Here is an 18,687-nt window from a genome sequence, read left to right as displayed (position 1 = left end):
AAAGTGAATAAATTATCATTTCATTAACTTTATTTCATAATTATCTACTTACCAGATTTATCAGAAATATTTGAGTAAATAATTTTATATTTTTTTCTATTTTCTTTCACTAAAAATTTATAGTTAAATTTTATTTTTTTTAAAGCTTACTATTTACGCAATCAATTATTTTGACTCGACAAAGTAAATTTAATAATCTATGTATTTTAATTAGACCAATATCGCTTGCCCAATTTAGTCAGATACTAAGTGTATGGCGAACCAATAATTAAAAATACAAAGTATTATTAAATGCTATTAAACGAATAGAAATTTATCATTCACCTTCAGTTTTTATTTACTATCTTTTCCTTTCAGCTTATTTTATTCATCAATTTAGTTTCACTAATTTTCTAATTCTACTCAGAGAAATTCTTATTTGATCAAGCTCTTAAAGTTTATCACTAAGATTTCCAAAGCTCAGCCAAGCATTTTGTATGGTTGACATACTGAGTTAGCTATGAGCTCGTGCTTTTAGGTAATAATTACTTTTTCATTCTTGATAGTTATTTAACTATTTTTCTTTTCTATTTGTATCAGAATATGAGCAACTGCAGTAATAGACTTTTCGAAGACTTTCTCAGCCAAATTCTGTAAAAATCTTTCAGCAAATGTAAATATGAATAAGAAAAGTCTGTCAAATATAATGAATATCATTTTATTATTCAGTAGAAATTGATTTTAATTCAAAAATGTTTTGCTTTGTTATTTTTAGTGGATATATTTTTTTTGTATCAAGTTTTTATTTTTTAATTTATCTTTTTTGATTTATCTAAATGAATATTAAATGCATGTGTTGATTGATGGATATTTAAAAATAATTATAAAAAGCTTTTGTTGGGATCATTTCATTCTATTTTAAAAATCTTACATATTCTAAGTTAATTTCTTTTTAAAAAGAAAGTATCGTATCTTTCTACTTTCATTGATTGATTTTATTTATCAAAGCTTCTTATCAAAAAAATTTAATTTTTCTGTTAACATAAAACTTTAATATTCTTTAGAATTTTCTAGTATAGCATTATTCAAGGCTAGATTATCAGAATATCCAGAAATTTCCTGAAAAAAGATTTCAAAAGATGTTTCTTAATCAAAAACTAATTTAAAAAATACGAAATATCACATTTTATTTATCTTAAAAAAATGATTTGTTGGGATTATTTTTTGTTAAGAAGAAATGCTTAAATATTTTGGATATTAATCTAAAATTCATAAGTAAAAGTTCTATAAATTTTTCTTATTACTGACAATTACCATAATTATTAAGATTACATTTTGTTGTAGAACCAAATAATAAAATGCAAATAAAATTTAACAAAAATTCAAAAAGTATTTAGTAAGAAGAAAAATCAAAATAGTTCAGAGCTAAGTATTTAAATTTATAAATATATATATATAAAACATACATTTTTTCTGAATATTGAATACTTTTTTGCTAACTATTTATTACTTATTTATAATTTATTTTATTTTAAATTAAATGTTTTATCAATAAAATAAAATTAAATTTTTTCTAATAAACTTTTAATTACTTTTTTAGAATTTAATTATTAAATAATTACTTAGTTCTTAGCTAACAATTTTATTTTAATATGTTTTAACTTTTTATTATATTAATCTAATGTTTGCTTATCACAAAAATAAAACTTAGATTTTTTATATTCACTCTCTTTATTATTAAATCTTTTTTCAATTAACAAGATGCTATAAATAATTTATTATGAATATTTGCTAAATATAAAGTTAAATTTCTAATAAAGTTATCTATTTTAATAAATTTATTAAAAAATTTTACTATCTAAAAAAATAACATTCGATTTTGCTAAAATTTAGTTACGAAACACCAGAAGTAGAATATAAGTTTTGCATTTTTTTATTGATAATATTTTTTCAAATATTTTATCATCAAAATATATTTTTTTAAAGAAATTAATGTTTCCTTTATGATTTAAATTAATTTTGCAAAATATAAATAAATTTCTTAAGCAAATCAATTAATTTAATAAATTTATACTTTGATTAAAAAAACAAATAAAAATAATTTTATGATAATATTTTACTATTCAAATTGATATTGAGGATTTTGTAAAAATTAAGTTATGAATCAATTTTAAAATATAATTTTTGCTTTTTTTTGGATTCAATAATTTTTTTCATATTTTTTATTCTTTTAAAAGTTATTTTAAAAGAAATTAATATAAATATTTGCAAAAATTAATTTATTAAACAAACAAATCAATTTACAAAAAACAAATAAAAATTATTTGATTAAAAAGTATAACTTTTTATAATGATATTGGATTTTGTGAAAATTAAGTGGTGAATCAGCATCAGTATTTAATATTAAACTTTCTTTTTTTTGTTTGCTTAAATAATTTTTTTGAGATGCTTTATAGTAGAAAAATACTACGTGAAAACTAATTATTTTTATGTATAAAAGAAACAAATAAATTTTTTTTTTAATTTCAAAAGCCAAGCTCCCTTTTTTATTATTTTAGTTAATAGAATAATTCCATAAACAAACAATTCTTATCTGATCTATGAGCAAATTTCTTTAAAAAGTATAATAAGAAATGAACCAAAAAAACTTTTTTCAAAATATATAAATAAAAATGTAAATTTCAATCAATCTATTAATTTATTTTTAATATAATAGATCTTTTTTATGATAAAGGTAATGAAAAATATAAACGTATTAGTATTTTTTAAAAAATTGTAGATTTATTTTCATATTTATTCAATATACTTATTTATTTGATAATAGAGAAACAAAAAATACTTTATATTATATAAACGTTTTCAATTTTAAATCCCAATCAACATTCTAGTTAAGAGGTACGAATAGTAGAACCTTTAACGGCTATAGGTAATTTTTCTCCTTTTTTCAAGCAACTGGTTTCGTCTCTAATAAATCCATCAGGAGTATAGATGGCAACAACAAACCTCATAGGTTAGTTACAAATATTTTCACCGATAAGAGAATTACCTGATACAGATAAGTCTAAGCAAGGTGTGTCTGGATTAATTTCTCTTAAAAATAGCTTATCAGACTTGTTTAAAGTCAAAACAGTAGCTAAAGCTAGTAAAGAAAGGACGGATGCAATTATTAAAGTCTATTAAAGTTTCATGATTTTCGAAATAGTTTTTTGTATTTTTAATTAATAATTTAAAATTGTATCTGGAAGGCAGTTCTTTTTAAATATGTTTTAAGGAATAAAGTATTATAAAAGAAATCGAATTATAAAAGAATTAGATAAAGAATCAAATTTATTGATTATAATATACGATAAGTTTTCTAATCGCATTTTTGATGGAAATTTAGATTTTTAAATAATTTGCTTATTTATAATTTAATTTTACTTATTTGTTCTTTGTCTAAAAAACAAAAGGATAAATTGTAAATTGCTTTCAAAGACAATTATTTCTTTGGGCGATGCAAACATGATGAAAAAAAATAAGATAAAATTATAAATATAATTTAACAATTCTATCAAATAAAGTTTCCATAATTCTTTAAAGTATTAAGAAATAGATTAAAATAGTGAAATATTACTAATAAAATCTGCTGCTTTTTACACATGAATGTATAAAACTTTGGTATAAATTTAATTTATTTTATGTTACAACTTAAAAAATCTTTATTAAAATAATTGACTATTATTTTTTGGTATAAATTTAAATTCCTCGTTTGGAAAATTTAAAAAAAATTATATTTTGAAAATGAATTTAGTTTGTTTTTTGAATAAATTATAAAATGTTTTATTATGAGTAGAAATATTTAATTAAAATCCATCTTCCAAAAAATAAGATGAAAAAGATTTTTAAATTATGAACTGAATAACCTACATTATCATATAAGAATTAAACAAATTATTTAAAATAAAATTGAGTGCTTTCACTAAGAAATATTATTTACAAATATATTTTGATTGACCACAATAAATCTAAAATTTTAGGTCTTTTTTTATATATAACATAATATGAAATTATAAACACATTTTTATATTTATCTAACAAATTCAACAAATTTTGCATATAATAATTTTTTTTACTTTTATTTTTTAAATATGAGATATAAGATTATAATTTTAGCGATAGATTGAAGGCAATTTATGTGCTTAATATTTACTATATTTATAAAAAATTCAAAGCATTGAGAAATTTACTGTTAAAGAAAATAATATTGCTTTGTGCACATAATCTGTTTTAATGATATTTAAATACTCAATTATAATATGAAATATTGCTTAAATAACTTTAAAATAAATATGGATAATTAATAATATATTAATGTGATTTGTAATTAAATAGAATTTAAAAATAACTTTTTTCAAGAATTTTATGCATATTCATTTATTAATTATCATTATAATTATTAGTTTGTCTGTCTTAGTGACTTTATTTACAAAGAATCTTAAATTAATTTATTCATTAAATTTTTTTGTTTGATCAATCATTTTTTATTTTATAATAAATAATAAAACTTTAAATCCCCATATATAGTCAGTCAGTCAGTCACCCACTTAAATATTGACATATACAAATTTTTTGGAATAAATTTTTTTGTATTCCATTGCAAAACAATTATAATGGTTCTCTGAATATAAATTATCCTATATCTTTTAGCTAGATTTAAGTACTTATAGTTATAAAAATTGATAATTTTCCTTAATAAAAAAATTAAGTGATCTTTTTGATTAATTTTCATGACGATGAAATTTAGTTAAGATATATATTATTGAAATAATAAATTTTTATATTAGAATTTGAGATAATATTAAAATAATTAAATAGCTTCATTTACTCTCAATTCATCAATTATTGAAAAAAGTTTTAAATTTAAATTAAAAATAATTCTTCAATTTTGTCATTTTCTTGTTGCTTGATTGAATCTAAAGTACATTTTTATATATTTTAACATCAAAAATTTTGATAATATTAACTGTTTTTTTTATTGCTTTAGCACTTTCTAAATGATTTAATAGTATCTTTTGTGCTGTAAAATGAGTTTTATTAAATTTTTCTAGTTTTACATTGAAAACTGATTCTATTTACTTAATTTAATTTGGGTAAGAGTATTATTTAAAAATATAGCTTACTATTGATGTTTTTTTACAGCTTATCAAGTATAGAAATATTCTTAATTCCTCACATAGACTTTCTTCAAATATCCTGAGCTATTATAATTTGATTAATAGGATAAAAATGTATTTAGATAAAACTAAAGTTGTAATTTGGTATATTTTTTGAAGAAAATTCGAAAATTTTTAAATATCCTTTGAATGTAATTATCTTCAATTTTTTTTTGCTAATTTTATTAATTTTTAAGAGTATTTTTGCAATGAAAATAATTTATAAAATTTAAAAAAACAAACCAGTTTTTAAATAAAAAGTTTATTTCTTGATTCAATCGATGATAATAATTTTAATTGTTATTTTATAATTCTTAAAAAATTTATTCTATTTGTAAAAAAACTATTTAAATTTCAGATAAGCAAATTTTTACATCTTATAATACCATAGTCACAATATATTTGCTTCTTTTTTTTTTAGTATTTTTAATTCAATATATTTAAGCTGTTATAATTTAATTTTTCTGATTTAATAAATTTTTTTGTGAAATTTGAGAAATATCTATTCATAAAATTAGCAATTTTATTTTGCTCTAAATTTTATTTTCTTATATAATTTTACTCTATTATTAGAATTCTTTTGAAATCACTAAAATAAAAATAAATTAAATTGATATTATTATTTCAGTCTTTTTTTTTAAAAAATATTATCTTATTCTAAATTGTTAAATTAAATAAATTATTAAATATTTTTTTACAAAATATTTATCAACTTAAATTAATTACCTAAAATCTAAAAATTATTATTAAAATACATTTAAAAATAAAGATATTAATTTAACATTAGAAAATTAAATTCAATAAAAACGATGTAATGCTTATATATGAGTTAGGTTATTATTTACTTAAAAAGTATCAATAAAACTTTGAGTTTTGGTTAATTATTTTTCAATAAATAAATTTTAAGAAATTAAGTTTATTTGTTTTTATGAAAGTAAAATATTTTTAAAATAATTTTAAAAGAAAAATTAATTTTTATAAATAAAAAAAGGAATCAAACAATTTCTTATTTATTTTTTATTTTACTAATTATGCGAAAGAATTTAATATAAAAAAACGAAAATACTAAAATTTTAGAAAAAAGATTTTGATATAATTCCTTCTTGATTAAATTAATTATTAATATTAAATTTTTCATGTAATTATTAATTAATTCAATAAATTTGTTTGAAAAATATTAACTATTTATTTGATCAATCTGATTTTAATTTCAATATATATTTCACTAAATAATTTGGGGAAAATTCAAAATAATTTACAGCAACAAAAAAAACATAAAATTTCTTTGATATGATTTTGTGTTTATTAAACAAGTTGTTATTTTTTTTAGCATATTATAAATATTTTTGTTGTAACATTTGATTTTTGATAATAAATTTTTATATAATTAATGAATAATCTCATAATTATTTTTTAATTTTGAAATAATAAAAAATTTTTTGAGATAATATCTAATTATTATTAAAGAGTTTTTACTTCAGATAAAAATAGGTATTAAAGTAAAGTATATAAAATATTAAAATAAATGAATTTTTTCTAGGATAAATTAGTTGGATTAAGATATTTAGATAAGAAGCTAGTTATTTTTATTGGAATAGTTACTTTTATTCTAATATTTTTCTAAAATCTATTTATGTAAATTGCTAAAAAGAAAATGGCTTATCCTATAAAAGAAATGCTGTTGTTTCAATGTTTCAACATTTATTTTATAAAAAGTTAAAAAGGAGCAAACAAATAATATGAAAATAAATATATTATTTTGATAAAACTGAATAATAACTGTAATTTATATCATTCAATGTCATAGCGCCATTCTAATTAATAATTTATAACTATGTTATTTATTTTGCTTTCAGAAAATGATTATTTTTTCTAAATCTGAGTTTGATTAGTTTTTTAAATTAAAATTAAGTAATTTGAATTCAACATGCTTGATTGTTTTATCTAAGAAAATAGCAATAGTTCGTTATATTTAAAGTTTTTAATTTGAGGCTAATTTTTGTACTGGTCTATAGTTTTCATAACCTTTTTTAAAGACACACAAATTTTTTCCATTTTATTTAAACGGAAAATTTTACTCTAAGCGCAAAGTATTTTATTGAGAATATTTGCACATATTCTTATGAGCTCATTTATCGTAGCTATAAAAATACTAAATTTAATAATAATTTTTAAAATATCATATGCTTTTTATGATTTGTATCATTTATTGTATCATATATAATGGCAAATAAAAAACAATTTTATAGGCCTATATAAATACTATTGCTATGTAAATCTTTATTAGAGGTTCAATGCATGTATAAATACTTGCTACACTTATTTCTAAATTAGTTTATTTTATTTTAAAGGGTTTGTGCTTTAATCATGTTTTTTCTTCTCCATATTTTTAAAAATTTAGCATTATTTCAGTTTTCTACTTTTAACTAATTAACTTTTAAAAGAGAAGCGTCTAAATAAATTACAATAAATTATGGTAAAGTCATCCAGCTGTTTGTTGGAAACTAGTCATTTTAAAGGATAGATATATACGCAAGGCTTCGTGCTAAAGACGATAAGTTTTCATTAAATTTAAACAAAGATGAAAATAAAAAATTAAAAATTCTTATACTTCTTAGTGTTGTTACGCAAAATTTTAATTATATGGCGAAGGATGAACTAAAAGATACAAATAAATGCTTGAAAGTTATTTATTTAAGAACTGGTACACTAATTTTATATTTATGTCTTAATTATAGTGAAAGCCAGTAATACATTGAAATTATTTTTAGAGATTTGACTGGTATAGATTCATTTAAATGAAAAGCTTCAAGAAAACTTAATTACATTAAATTCTTACAAGAATAATGTAAGAAAAGTTGAGCATTTGCAATTAATAGTAAACTAAAAAAATTAATGTTAATTAAATTTGCAAAACAAACAAGCAAATAAGTAAAAATGCATCAATTTTATTTAAAAAATATTAAAATTCGCATAATAATTTTTTGTATTACTTAATATCTGTTTACTCTCATCACCATTTTAATCAGCATCTGCTATTTTTTTTTTATTTTTCATTAAAGTTTAAAAGAGATATATGTATCTGAAATCTCTTTCTGAAGAGGTTACAAAAATCTAATCTGTCTATCTAACAATTATTTAAAGAATTTTGATAAAAATTAAAAAAATTCAAGCCTGATTTTTTATTTTTTTAAATAATTAGATGTCTATTTAAATGAATGGAATTTATACAAAAAAATGTATCATGTTTGTTTTTATGGATTAGCAAAATATTTTTGAAACTAATTTTATTGAAGTTAAAGATTTTGTTTTCAAATATTTCAAAATAATTTTCAATTTAGAATTTATTTTATTTTTGTGAGATAATATTTTCATTTTATTGCTTTCTTTTTAGTAATAAACAATCTTCAAAGGATTTTTCAAAGTGTAAATAAGAGTTCTTTTAACAAAAGTTGTGATTATTTTGTTAGTTAGTTAGTTTGTTAATTAATTCTTCCAAAAGTTTTTTTGTGATTTTTTAATTTATGATAAGAAAAACATCAATCTTAATAATTTATTTATCAATTAAAGCTAAAATAAGGTTTTATGAGTAGTAATTATTAAGAATGATTAGCCATCCAATATGTCTCATATAGATATGCATTTGTAAACTGAACAAAATTGATTAAACTGTTCAATATTAATTTGTCGCAGATGAGTACTTGAATTAACCTTTTTATTTTTAATGCTTGAAAATATGTATGAAAAGATTAACTAGTTTCGCTGGTTTATTTTCTATTTTAAACAATTAATAATGAGTTAATTTATTTTTCAACATAAATTAACATTTAGTAAGATTTAAAATAATGCATTGAGTACAAAGTAATACAAAATTTGATAAAATTAAAAATATAAATTAATCTTTTATTTCAAATGACAGCTATTATAAGTATAGTGTATTAATAAATTTGTAATTTGTATTGTACAATTTTTTAAGGTAGATTTTAATCTTTAGATTAATTAATTAATTTATTTATTTATTTACTTATCAATTTATGTTTGTGTTATATAAATATTAAATGTGTGTATTTGAAAAGAATGTTTCTACTAATTGGGGATGAATTTGTATGTTTTCTACACTGAATGTATAGAACTTATTTGAGAAGGAAAGTTAAAATTTAAAAATTAGTGATCAATTAATACAAATATACATAAATATATAGACGGAAAGATAAATAAATAGATGGTGCTTAGAAATTATAAAATTAAAAATAATAAAAAGGTGAAATTGTCTAAGTATCTGAATAAACAAATAAATAAAAATAAACTCTTAATTAATTAAGTTTGATAAACAAGAAAAGAAACAGTGTTTTTTAGAGGATATTAATATTAGTAAACATCGATAAACACAAGTTAAAAGAATTAATTAATCATTTAAAATATTAGCATTTATTGGCATATATATAATCAATCACTCAATCACTTGTTCTTTCTCTAAATCAATCGATAATTTAATTATAATTTCATATTCTATTAAGCATCATCGCTGTATTAATCATTCTACCGATTAATTTAGAAACAACAAAACAAAAAAAATTATTAATTAATACAAATAATTAAATTAGTAAGATTAATATTTGATAAATTGGAACAATGAATTTTTAGGAAAATAACGAAGACTATGAGGAAGCAACCTAACCTGTTTTTCAAAACGTTATCAATATCTTGGAGTAACAAGGTTTAATTGCTAAAATGCTTAACCCATAGTATAAAGAGCATGATTAATAAGCTACAAAAGCAGCGCACAATGACTGGGCTTAATGGGTGCATAATGATTTATCAAATAATGATTCTGTACCTTAAATTACCATATAAGAGGAAAGAAAATTTCTTTATGATGAAAAACACCACCATATGTGGTATAAAAACATAAACCTACCAACAATTACTATATCAGTTCAACAAGAAGTGTTTGGTAGTGGGAAATACAATGTGCTCTTGGATTGTTTTGGTGTCTAAGTCTAGGAAGACTTATTGCAACAAAACGTTTCTTCTAAAGATTCATTTACACCTTCATCTTTGGGCGGATACAAGAGGTTTTCTTTAGAAGGTGAGGGAATCTAGCAAGCTATCCTTAATTAAAAGTAATTGCTGACTTTTCAAAGAATTAAGTGCAAAGAAACATCTTACAATAATAAGGTAAAACTTGAATTAAACAGAATTTAATTGATTAGTTTTATCTTATTTTTTTATTACTGAATCTCTCCAACTCTATTTATTTATTAGCTTTACTGATTAATCTATCTTCTTAGAGTTTCATTTCTAACCTTCAACATTACTAATGTAGGCTTATTTATCTGACTGTCTTACACACTATAAATATCATTTATCAAGTTAAATAGAATATATCAGCTCACTAATTATTTATTTTTTAATGAAAAGCTTCCTCAATATAACAAAAAATTACAAAACACATTTTGCTTTCTGATTTAGAAAAGCTTATAATATAGATAAGAAGTGATTGATATTTATAATTTAAATAGATACATTTTTAGTGCATATATTTTAATTAATTTATTTATTAATTAATTATGATTATGCATTATCAATTAATATTATTTGGATGTTTGCTTTTTTTAGGAATATTAAAATTTTTGGGAATTTAAAAAACAAAAATAAATTAGAAGCTAGATAATTAATTGTTCGCATTTGCATTAAAATAATATAGAAAATAGTGATTCTATAAATATTCTCATAATACCAAAAAATAGCATTACTGAAAATTTAATATTTTATATAAAACTCCCTCTTAATCTAAAGCGATTTAAGAGTATAAAACTACATCATTTAAGGATTAAATTTTTATAGAGAGTGATAAAACAGAATAACAGATTCTAGCATTTATAGAAATAAATCAGACTTATTAAAGAAATAATCAAATAGATTATTAATTTTTGAATAACAAAGAATAGATGATTAATTATATTTATTTATATTAATAAAATAGGGTATCAGATTTTTCATAGTACTTTATATTTATGAAATATCCACCTTGAAGCCTGTTTTGATCAGACTATCTCCGTCTCTTTACATAGAATCTAGAAAAAAATCATTTTAAGAAACAGTAATATTTTCAATAATATATCAAAATCAAATTAATTACACTATTTAGTAAAAATCTTAAAAGCAATTTCTCAGAACAGAACAAAAGCAAAACAAAGCAAAAAAAATTTTTTTGTTCAATAATTTGATAAATAAATGAATGAATAAATTAATAATATTCATCAAGGATTAATTTACTTTAAGCTTTAAATTTATTAAATTTTCAAAAACTCAATATTAAAAACATAGAAATTTACATAATACTGAGTTTTATAACCTGAAATAGTGAATCGTGTTGTAAAATTAAGAAGTAAATTAATGAATTTGGGAAAAAAGTTTAATTAACTTAATTAAGTGAATATTTTTTACATAATGCACATCTTTACTTCAAATATTATACTACTGAATAATTTACGCACAATTTTAGTCAATCTTTCCTCACATTTGAAAATATTTTACAAAAAATGGATTATGAAAAAGATTAAAGAAGATTTTGTTTGTGGTAAATCATCACACAAGACACTGTCTTATTTTTAAAATATAATAAGTTAACTTCCTGTTATAAAATTTTATTTTTTAATAAAAATCAGCAAACATTGCTTGGTTTTTCTCACCCTTTCCAACCTGAATCATTTACAAAAATTTATGCGAAGTGTTCCCAACAGATGACACTGGATAACATTGATAGCTTCAATGAGTACTACAGCTCATGCAATATAAGACACAAGGTAATTTATTAAGAATCTTGAGTGTAAAGCTCAAAAAATAATCTTTTTTTATTAAATACAGATCCTGCATCCTCTATTCTTGTTTTTGAAGTTTTCAAAGGGCATAAAGTTATTTTATAACAAGCATTTAATTGACGAAAACATAGAAAATAAAGTAAATTGATTCCTTCATTTCCATTAAAAAAAGTTAGATTGAATTTAAATAGTATTGACATTAATCAATTTTTTTGTTATTACTAAATTAAAAAATCAAAGAAATTGCTTGATAAGTCATTTCAAATTAAATTTAACTATATTATTCACATATATACTCATTTGCCTTACTTATTAATTATTATTAGGGTTACGCTAGCTTATTTTTGGAAATTTAAGCATAAATTTATAACTAAATTTAACAAGATTTAAACAATTCTTGTGTGGATGACATTAAAAATTAAAAAAATAAATCGGTTAAATAATCTACATATTCCCTTCTTGGCATTATGGTTAATTACGATAGCATGCCTCCTCACGATAAAAAATAAGAGAAAAAAATTTACTAAAAGGTATAAAGTTATACATACATACATTAATTAATTTTTTGACTTATTATCTTTTTACTAATAAAAATAATAATAAATTAAAAAGGTACACCGCTTTGTGAAGCCGCTTATCGGAAATATTCTGCAGGTGTATTTTGATCGCAAAGATATTCCTTCGTATATGAAAGAACTTATCTATGAGGTACATTCATACATACATACATTTGCTAATTTTATTATTTTAATGAATTTTTAATAAAAATTAATTCACCCTAATTCATGAACTTACATTCAAATTTATAACTTTGCTTATTTGCTTTCATGAATTAAATTAATAAATAAACAAATAATCATTAATTTTTAATAAACGAACGGCGCAGGATTAAATGAAAGAGGACTACAAACAAATTTATCAATAATTATCAGATTTGAAATTAAACAGATCCATGAAATTAGGACCATCCAACACTTAATATTGGAACCCAGATTAGCAAAATTTATAATAGCCAAAAAATTCACGTGCTTCAAATATTGAAAGTTCTTAAGAGGAAAGTAACTCACAGTAAAATCCTAATAGTTCTGGTAAATAAAAAAGTTAACAAGTTTAATTCAAACAGAGTGATTAAAAGCTAAAAAAAAGACCATTTAGCTCTCTAAATAGCAATAGCAGTAATAATAATAGCTAGATATATGCAGTTGCAAACAAAGAAGCAGATGCAAACCACAGTAACTTGGTTGAAGAAGAGAAAATTTAAAAATAAGGGAAGAATGAAATAATTAATTATCAATCAAGCTCACAAAATCTCAAGAATAAATAGCAAAATAAAAAGCAAGAAATTTTACAAAAATTCAAAAAAACATCTGAAACAACTAACAACACTAGAAATTCCTTTTATTCTGGTGAAAATAGTCTAGAAGATAATTACGAATTCGAAGAAGGAACCCGTCCTAAAAAAACATAATCAATCAGTTAACATAGAAAAGAAACTCTATCAAGAATTCCTGAGATATCTCATTAACACAACTAAAAAGAAACCTTAACGAATACACTATAAACTCCTCAAACATCTATTCCTGAAAATTTTTCATAGACAACTATTTATCCAGATTTAAATCACTAGCATGCCAATCAAGTAGCATACACTAATCCAATTTATCAGTCTCCAGAAGGAATGATATTACCTATGCAACATTAAATATCTTAGCCTATGCTAATTCCTATGAATAGCTATATGCAAATGCCTCATATGATTTAGCCAACAGTTCCCTAATCTCTACCTATTCAAGCAGCTATGGTACCCTAGCCTGTTTAAGTAGTAATAAACCCATACTAGATATAAAATATGTATTACCCATATCACAACACTGGCTATGGTATGCCTATGTAAGTCATGCATACTACCTAACCAGCCCCACCTACTTTTATTTAAACCAATATGATGAACTACCCTCAATAATAGCCTATTTCTGTCTAGAATAATTACTAATATATTTAATAGTCTAAATTATAATGCCTTTAATAGCAGTAGTAATAATAATGAACGACAATATCTTGATAAAGAGTTAGTTTCTAACTTCCAACAAGATTCTATTTATTAATTTAAACAAAAACTTCAATAAAAAAAATCAAATCAAGAATCTTTCATTTCAAACATAATAATAAAATTACTAATAATCATAACCCTTAATATTCAATTTTTTCTTAATAAATTTTTTAGTCTTTTGAGACTATACCAATATATACATACATACATAGATACTTTATGCATACAATTAATTGATTTATTTGATTTCAAAATACATAAAAATTTTCTATTTCCATACAAAATAGAAAAAATGTGAATCGAATGACAAAAAACAAAATTAATTAATTCATAAATGATGTTTCATCTAAATTTATTTATATTTATTCTTATCAATGATTACAAAATTAATACAAAATTAAAAAATCATTATATGTTATATAAAGATTCATTATCTCAGTATTATAAAATACAATTGATGTTGCTCTATTTGTATATATTTTAGTTCATTAAAAAATATTTCACAATATCTTTAACTAATTGAAATTTAGCGAGTTATCGTAATACATTCTAAGAGTATCTTTAAAAAATGACAAAAGTTGTTTTATGTTTTTTAAACTAAAATTTATTTAAAATATATTAATGCTTCTACATCTTTTAAATATTTATTATCCAAAAAAAAATAGATAAGGCTTTGTGATTTCCATAAATAATATATTCAACTAATAAAGTAAATAAATAAATGAAAATTAGAATTCTCCAAAAGATTAACTGACATTTTAAAAAAGTAAATATAAAATATTAGTAAAACAAGCTAATACATTTAACATTTATAAATATTATAGAAAGTAAAAATAATGTAAAAAGGAAAGTTCCTGTTTATCTTAAATTTTATTAATAACTGGTTTTAGCCAAGAATCGAGACAGTAAAACAAGTTTTATAAAATGTTTATATTATAAAGCTGTAAGCTAATTCTTAAGTCATAAAATTAAAAAAAAAGTAATATCTAATTTTATACAGAATTTGTTTTAGCTATTTTTTGTTAAATAATTAAAAATAGATTTAATATTTCAAATTTATTTAAGAAAAAAATATTTTAAAAAATTGTAAGAAGATCATTTTTAAAATGAGGGTTTTTAGTTAAAAAAGTTATTTAAATAATCAAAATATGCGATGAGAATTTGGAAAATTTTAAATAATAAAGTAAAACGAAATATAGAAAAAATTACATATTTGATCTTCTGTTATATTTTCATGTTAGAGAAAATTTAAATGATTATTTATACTAGGGCGACTAAATTTGACTTTAGAATAGATAATCTTTCAAAATCTAATTTAATAATAATAATTTATGTTTTCAAGAAAAAAACTTTTGTAAATTCATGCTTGAAGCAAAAGACAGTTGGTAAGTAAGTAATCATTTATGATGGGAATTTATTTTATATTTGCAATTTTACAATAAATATTTTAAGATTTGAATGAATTTTGACTTTATTATCAGTTTGATAAAAATAAAAGTCATTAACTAACTTTCCTTGAAATTTGTAATTTTAAAATAAAAAATTCAAATGATTTATTAACAGCTTTAAACATTTAATATTCCTCATAAGTTTTCTAAATACATTGAAGATATTCTATTAATAGTTTTATAAGGTTCCTTAAGTTTTATTAAAAATATCTATTTTACTATAAAAATGGGTATAGACAGCTAAGTAGCTTACATACCAACATACTTTATTTATATAAAAAATAAATAATCTGACATTTAGTTTTACTTTTTTTTCTCTCTAAAAATCAGGTAAAAATTTATTATAGAAAGTGAATAAATAAATATTAATTATAGTATATAAAACACTTGTATACCTCATTTTTTGATTATGAATACAAAAATCTTGCTCATTTTATGATGGATTAACCTAATTTTAAATAAATTTTGGTGTAGTATAAAAATATTTTATTGTGAGATATTTAAATTGCTAATTTTTAGAGTGAGATAAACTTGAACTTCCAACCCTTTGATTAGTTAATATATAAGTAAATCATAATTAACGCTTAATTAATTTATTTATAAAGAAGAGAAAATATTTAAATTGATTTGAACATTTATTTATTTACTTTTATTGTAAGCTATTTTTTTGCATTTAGACTTATAGATTTCTAAAAATCACTCAATATAATTTTAAGATTCTCAAAATAAATTTTTTTGGTATATTTGCTTTAAATTTTGCTGCATAGCAAGTAAATAAATAAACTGAATTATGAGTGTAATTTAAATGGGAATCATAAGAAGAAAAAAAAATAGTTAAATTTTGATTTGTGTAATTCCTGATATTGAATGTTTTGTTGATAATAAAAACTAATTAACTTACAAAAAAATTCATAAAAGTTAAATAAATTACAGATGCTTTAAGTTATAAAAATAATCTTTATTTACAATATGTAATTTACTGAATTATTTAATAAAGATAAGGCTGTATGAAATTCTGTTTTTGCCTTTAAATTAACTAACTCTAATCTAACTTAAGTTAAAGGTGTTTTTATAAATAAAATAAGACAGAATTTAAAAAATAAAAAATATTTACAAACTGATTAATTAGAATATTTTTTGTGATAAAAACATTTTAAATTTGTTTAAAAAAACACATTCCTCACATAGTAAATAAGGACAGTTATACTTACAATGATTAAATAGCTATATTTCACTTTAAATATAAAATTGAATTCTATCAAATCTTAAATTAAAATAAATTTATGCAAACCAGTTTTTATTGGAGATAATAAAAATTATTAATAAGAATCATTATAAATTTATTTTACTCAATGCATCAAATCATCTTATTTAACATAAAACTATTCCATTTCAATTATAAATTTTAAGCATAAATTTAGATTTAATATTGATTAATTTCGCATAATATATTCTAAATCAAAGAAGGATTTTTTATGAGTATTTGATTTGTTGCAAGCCTATAAAAAAACAAAATTTGTTTGATATAGATTAATAATTATATTCTTTCTGAAAGAAATGATAAAAACAGATGACTATTATTTTTATACAAATAAAAACTCTTAATTTAGTCAAATATTGAAGGATATATTTATTTTATTTTTTATAAATGACGACATATCTATGAGATATTTATCAAAATTAATTTAAAATAGAAAGAAAAATAAAATATTGTCTTAAATTCTCCTGTAATTTTTATTTCAACTAAGACACACAAATCTTTATTATCTTATAACTCAATTCAAATCTCTATGTGAATCTAAGAATAAATATCAAATCTATAATGAAAAAACAATACCACCATCAAAATTTATTAAAATTGAATTGCTAGTAAAAATGTCTTAAAATAAATACTTACTAATAATATGATTGTTGCTATTAATTGCTCAACTTTTTTCAAAAAATAAGACTGTATTGATTTTTTTGGTATAGATTTATTAGTAAAACAAAGGATATTAATTTAAAAAAATGGTAATCAAATAAAAATGACTAAAAAAGTAAAATTTTTTATATAAAAATCATATTAAAATAATATTTATTGTTATAATCCACTGAGAGTGAGTCTGTGAATAAGTGAGTGACTGAATGACTCTCTAATAAAATAGGTAAAAAAATTATATTTATAAGAGAAAATTAATCTGTAAATAATCATGCTAAGATAATTTAAAAATACTAACATAAAATGAAAAATATCTATATGTATGTATGCATGTATGTAAGTATGGATTGATTGATCATAAAACCTGTTTAAATAAATTTAAATTTTTTAATAAAATATAAATAATTTTAATATTTATTGTTTTAATTGATATTTACAAATAGCTTTAAATAATTTTAAACTCAAAATAATCATTTATTATGTTATTAAAATGTAGTAACTATTTAACTAATATTTTTCATTTTTATAAGCCCTTTCTTTCTTTCATTTATATATTATTTATTTATTTATTATTTGATCATATTGTATCATGTTGTATGTATCGCATTTAGCAAATCATCAAGGTTTTATGAATATTAAGTATTCTTCTTCAACTCTACCTACAAACAAACAAACACTTACTCATTCATTCATACTTTAATTAAATCAGTCAATGAAAGAACCAAAAACATTTTCATGAGGCTAAAATATATCTTAACTGTTCAATATATCAGCTGAAGGCTTCACAAACAAATAATATAGATAGTCATCAGATATTTCGTATGCAATTTATTTGAGAGGATTGTATAATTTATTGTTATTTTAATTGATAATTAATTATTATTCAGTCAGATATTCAAAAGTATATCCTTCCGGCTAATTGCTAATATCTCTTTCATATTAATTGATATAATTAAACATTTCATCAATAAGTTGCATTAAAAATACCTAGATCTAATCATTTTACATGAAATAAAAATAAAATTAGTAAAAAGGACGATTGGCTATTATAATTTGCTTCACATTTTATATTATCTATTAATATTCATCTTGCTAAACTTGTTTTTATTCTAATATTTGAGTTAGTGAATAAATAATTGGATAAAAATATGAATTGTGTCTCAGTATGTGAATAAATTTGAGAAAGTTATTGATTATGCTATTAAAGTAATTTGCATTTTCCATAAATTCCTCTATTAGTGATAAGTTGATACTGACAGTTTAGAAAAAAACTAAT

The 18,687-nt window shown here is 20.2% G+C and overlaps 5 protein-coding genes across 5 annotated transcripts; 2 read left to right on the top strand and 3 right to left on the bottom strand. All coding sequences in view use genetic code 6, as the record gives it.

Annotated features, from left to right (window-relative positions):
• Positions 1-459: 459 nt before the first annotated feature.
• On the bottom strand, positions 460-696 carry TTHERM_00716330 (hypothetical protein; the record flags this gene model as incomplete). Its single annotated transcript, XM_001031990.1, has 1 exon — positions 460-696. The coding sequence occupies one exon, from the start codon at positions 694-696 to the stop codon at positions 460-462; it is 237 nt and encodes a 78-aa protein (XP_001031990.1).
• Positions 697-2,855: 2,159 nt separating this feature from the next.
• On the bottom strand, positions 2,856-3,167 carry TTHERM_00716320 (transmembrane protein, putative; the record flags this gene model as incomplete). Its single annotated transcript, XM_001031989.3, has 1 exon — positions 2,856-3,167. One exon carries the CDS (start codon positions 3,165-3,167, stop codon positions 2,856-2,858), a length of 312 nt encoding a protein of 103 aa, XP_001031989.1.
• Positions 3,168-7,023: 3,856 nt separating this feature from the next.
• On the bottom strand, positions 7,024-7,287 carry TTHERM_00716310 (hypothetical protein; the record flags this gene model as incomplete). Its single annotated transcript, XM_001031988.1, has 1 exon — positions 7,024-7,287. One exon carries the CDS (start codon positions 7,285-7,287, stop codon positions 7,024-7,026), a length of 264 nt encoding a protein of 87 aa, XP_001031988.1.
• Positions 7,288-9,803: 2,516 nt separating this feature from the next.
• TTHERM_00716280 (hypothetical protein) lies at positions 9,804-14,042 on the top strand (the record flags this gene model as incomplete). Its single annotated transcript, XM_001031985.2, has 7 exons — positions 9,804-10,349; positions 11,158-11,274; positions 11,843-11,980; positions 12,042-12,134; positions 12,322-12,525; positions 12,608-12,703; positions 12,882-14,042. 7 exons carry the CDS (start codon positions 9,804-9,806, stop codon positions 14,040-14,042), a joined length of 2,355 nt encoding a protein of 784 aa, XP_001031985.2.
• Positions 14,043-17,617: 3,575 nt separating this feature from the next.
• TTHERM_000716279 (transmembrane protein, putative) lies at positions 17,618-18,043 on the top strand (the record flags this gene model as incomplete). Its single annotated transcript, XM_012800194.1, has 1 exon — positions 17,618-18,043. The coding sequence occupies one exon, from the start codon at positions 17,618-17,620 to the stop codon at positions 18,041-18,043; it is 426 nt and encodes a 141-aa protein (XP_012655648.1).
• Positions 18,044-18,687: the final 644 nt, after the last annotated feature.

The sequence above is a fragment of the Tetrahymena thermophila genome (assembly GCF_000189635.1).
Source record: "Tetrahymena thermophila SB210 genomic scaffold scf_8254377, whole genome shotgun sequence".
Lineage (NCBI taxonomy): Eukaryota > Ciliophora > Oligohymenophorea > Hymenostomatida > Tetrahymenidae > Tetrahymena > Tetrahymena thermophila.
The sequence above is the reverse complement of the archived record's forward strand: the minus strand, read 5'-3'. Positions and strand labels throughout refer to the sequence as shown.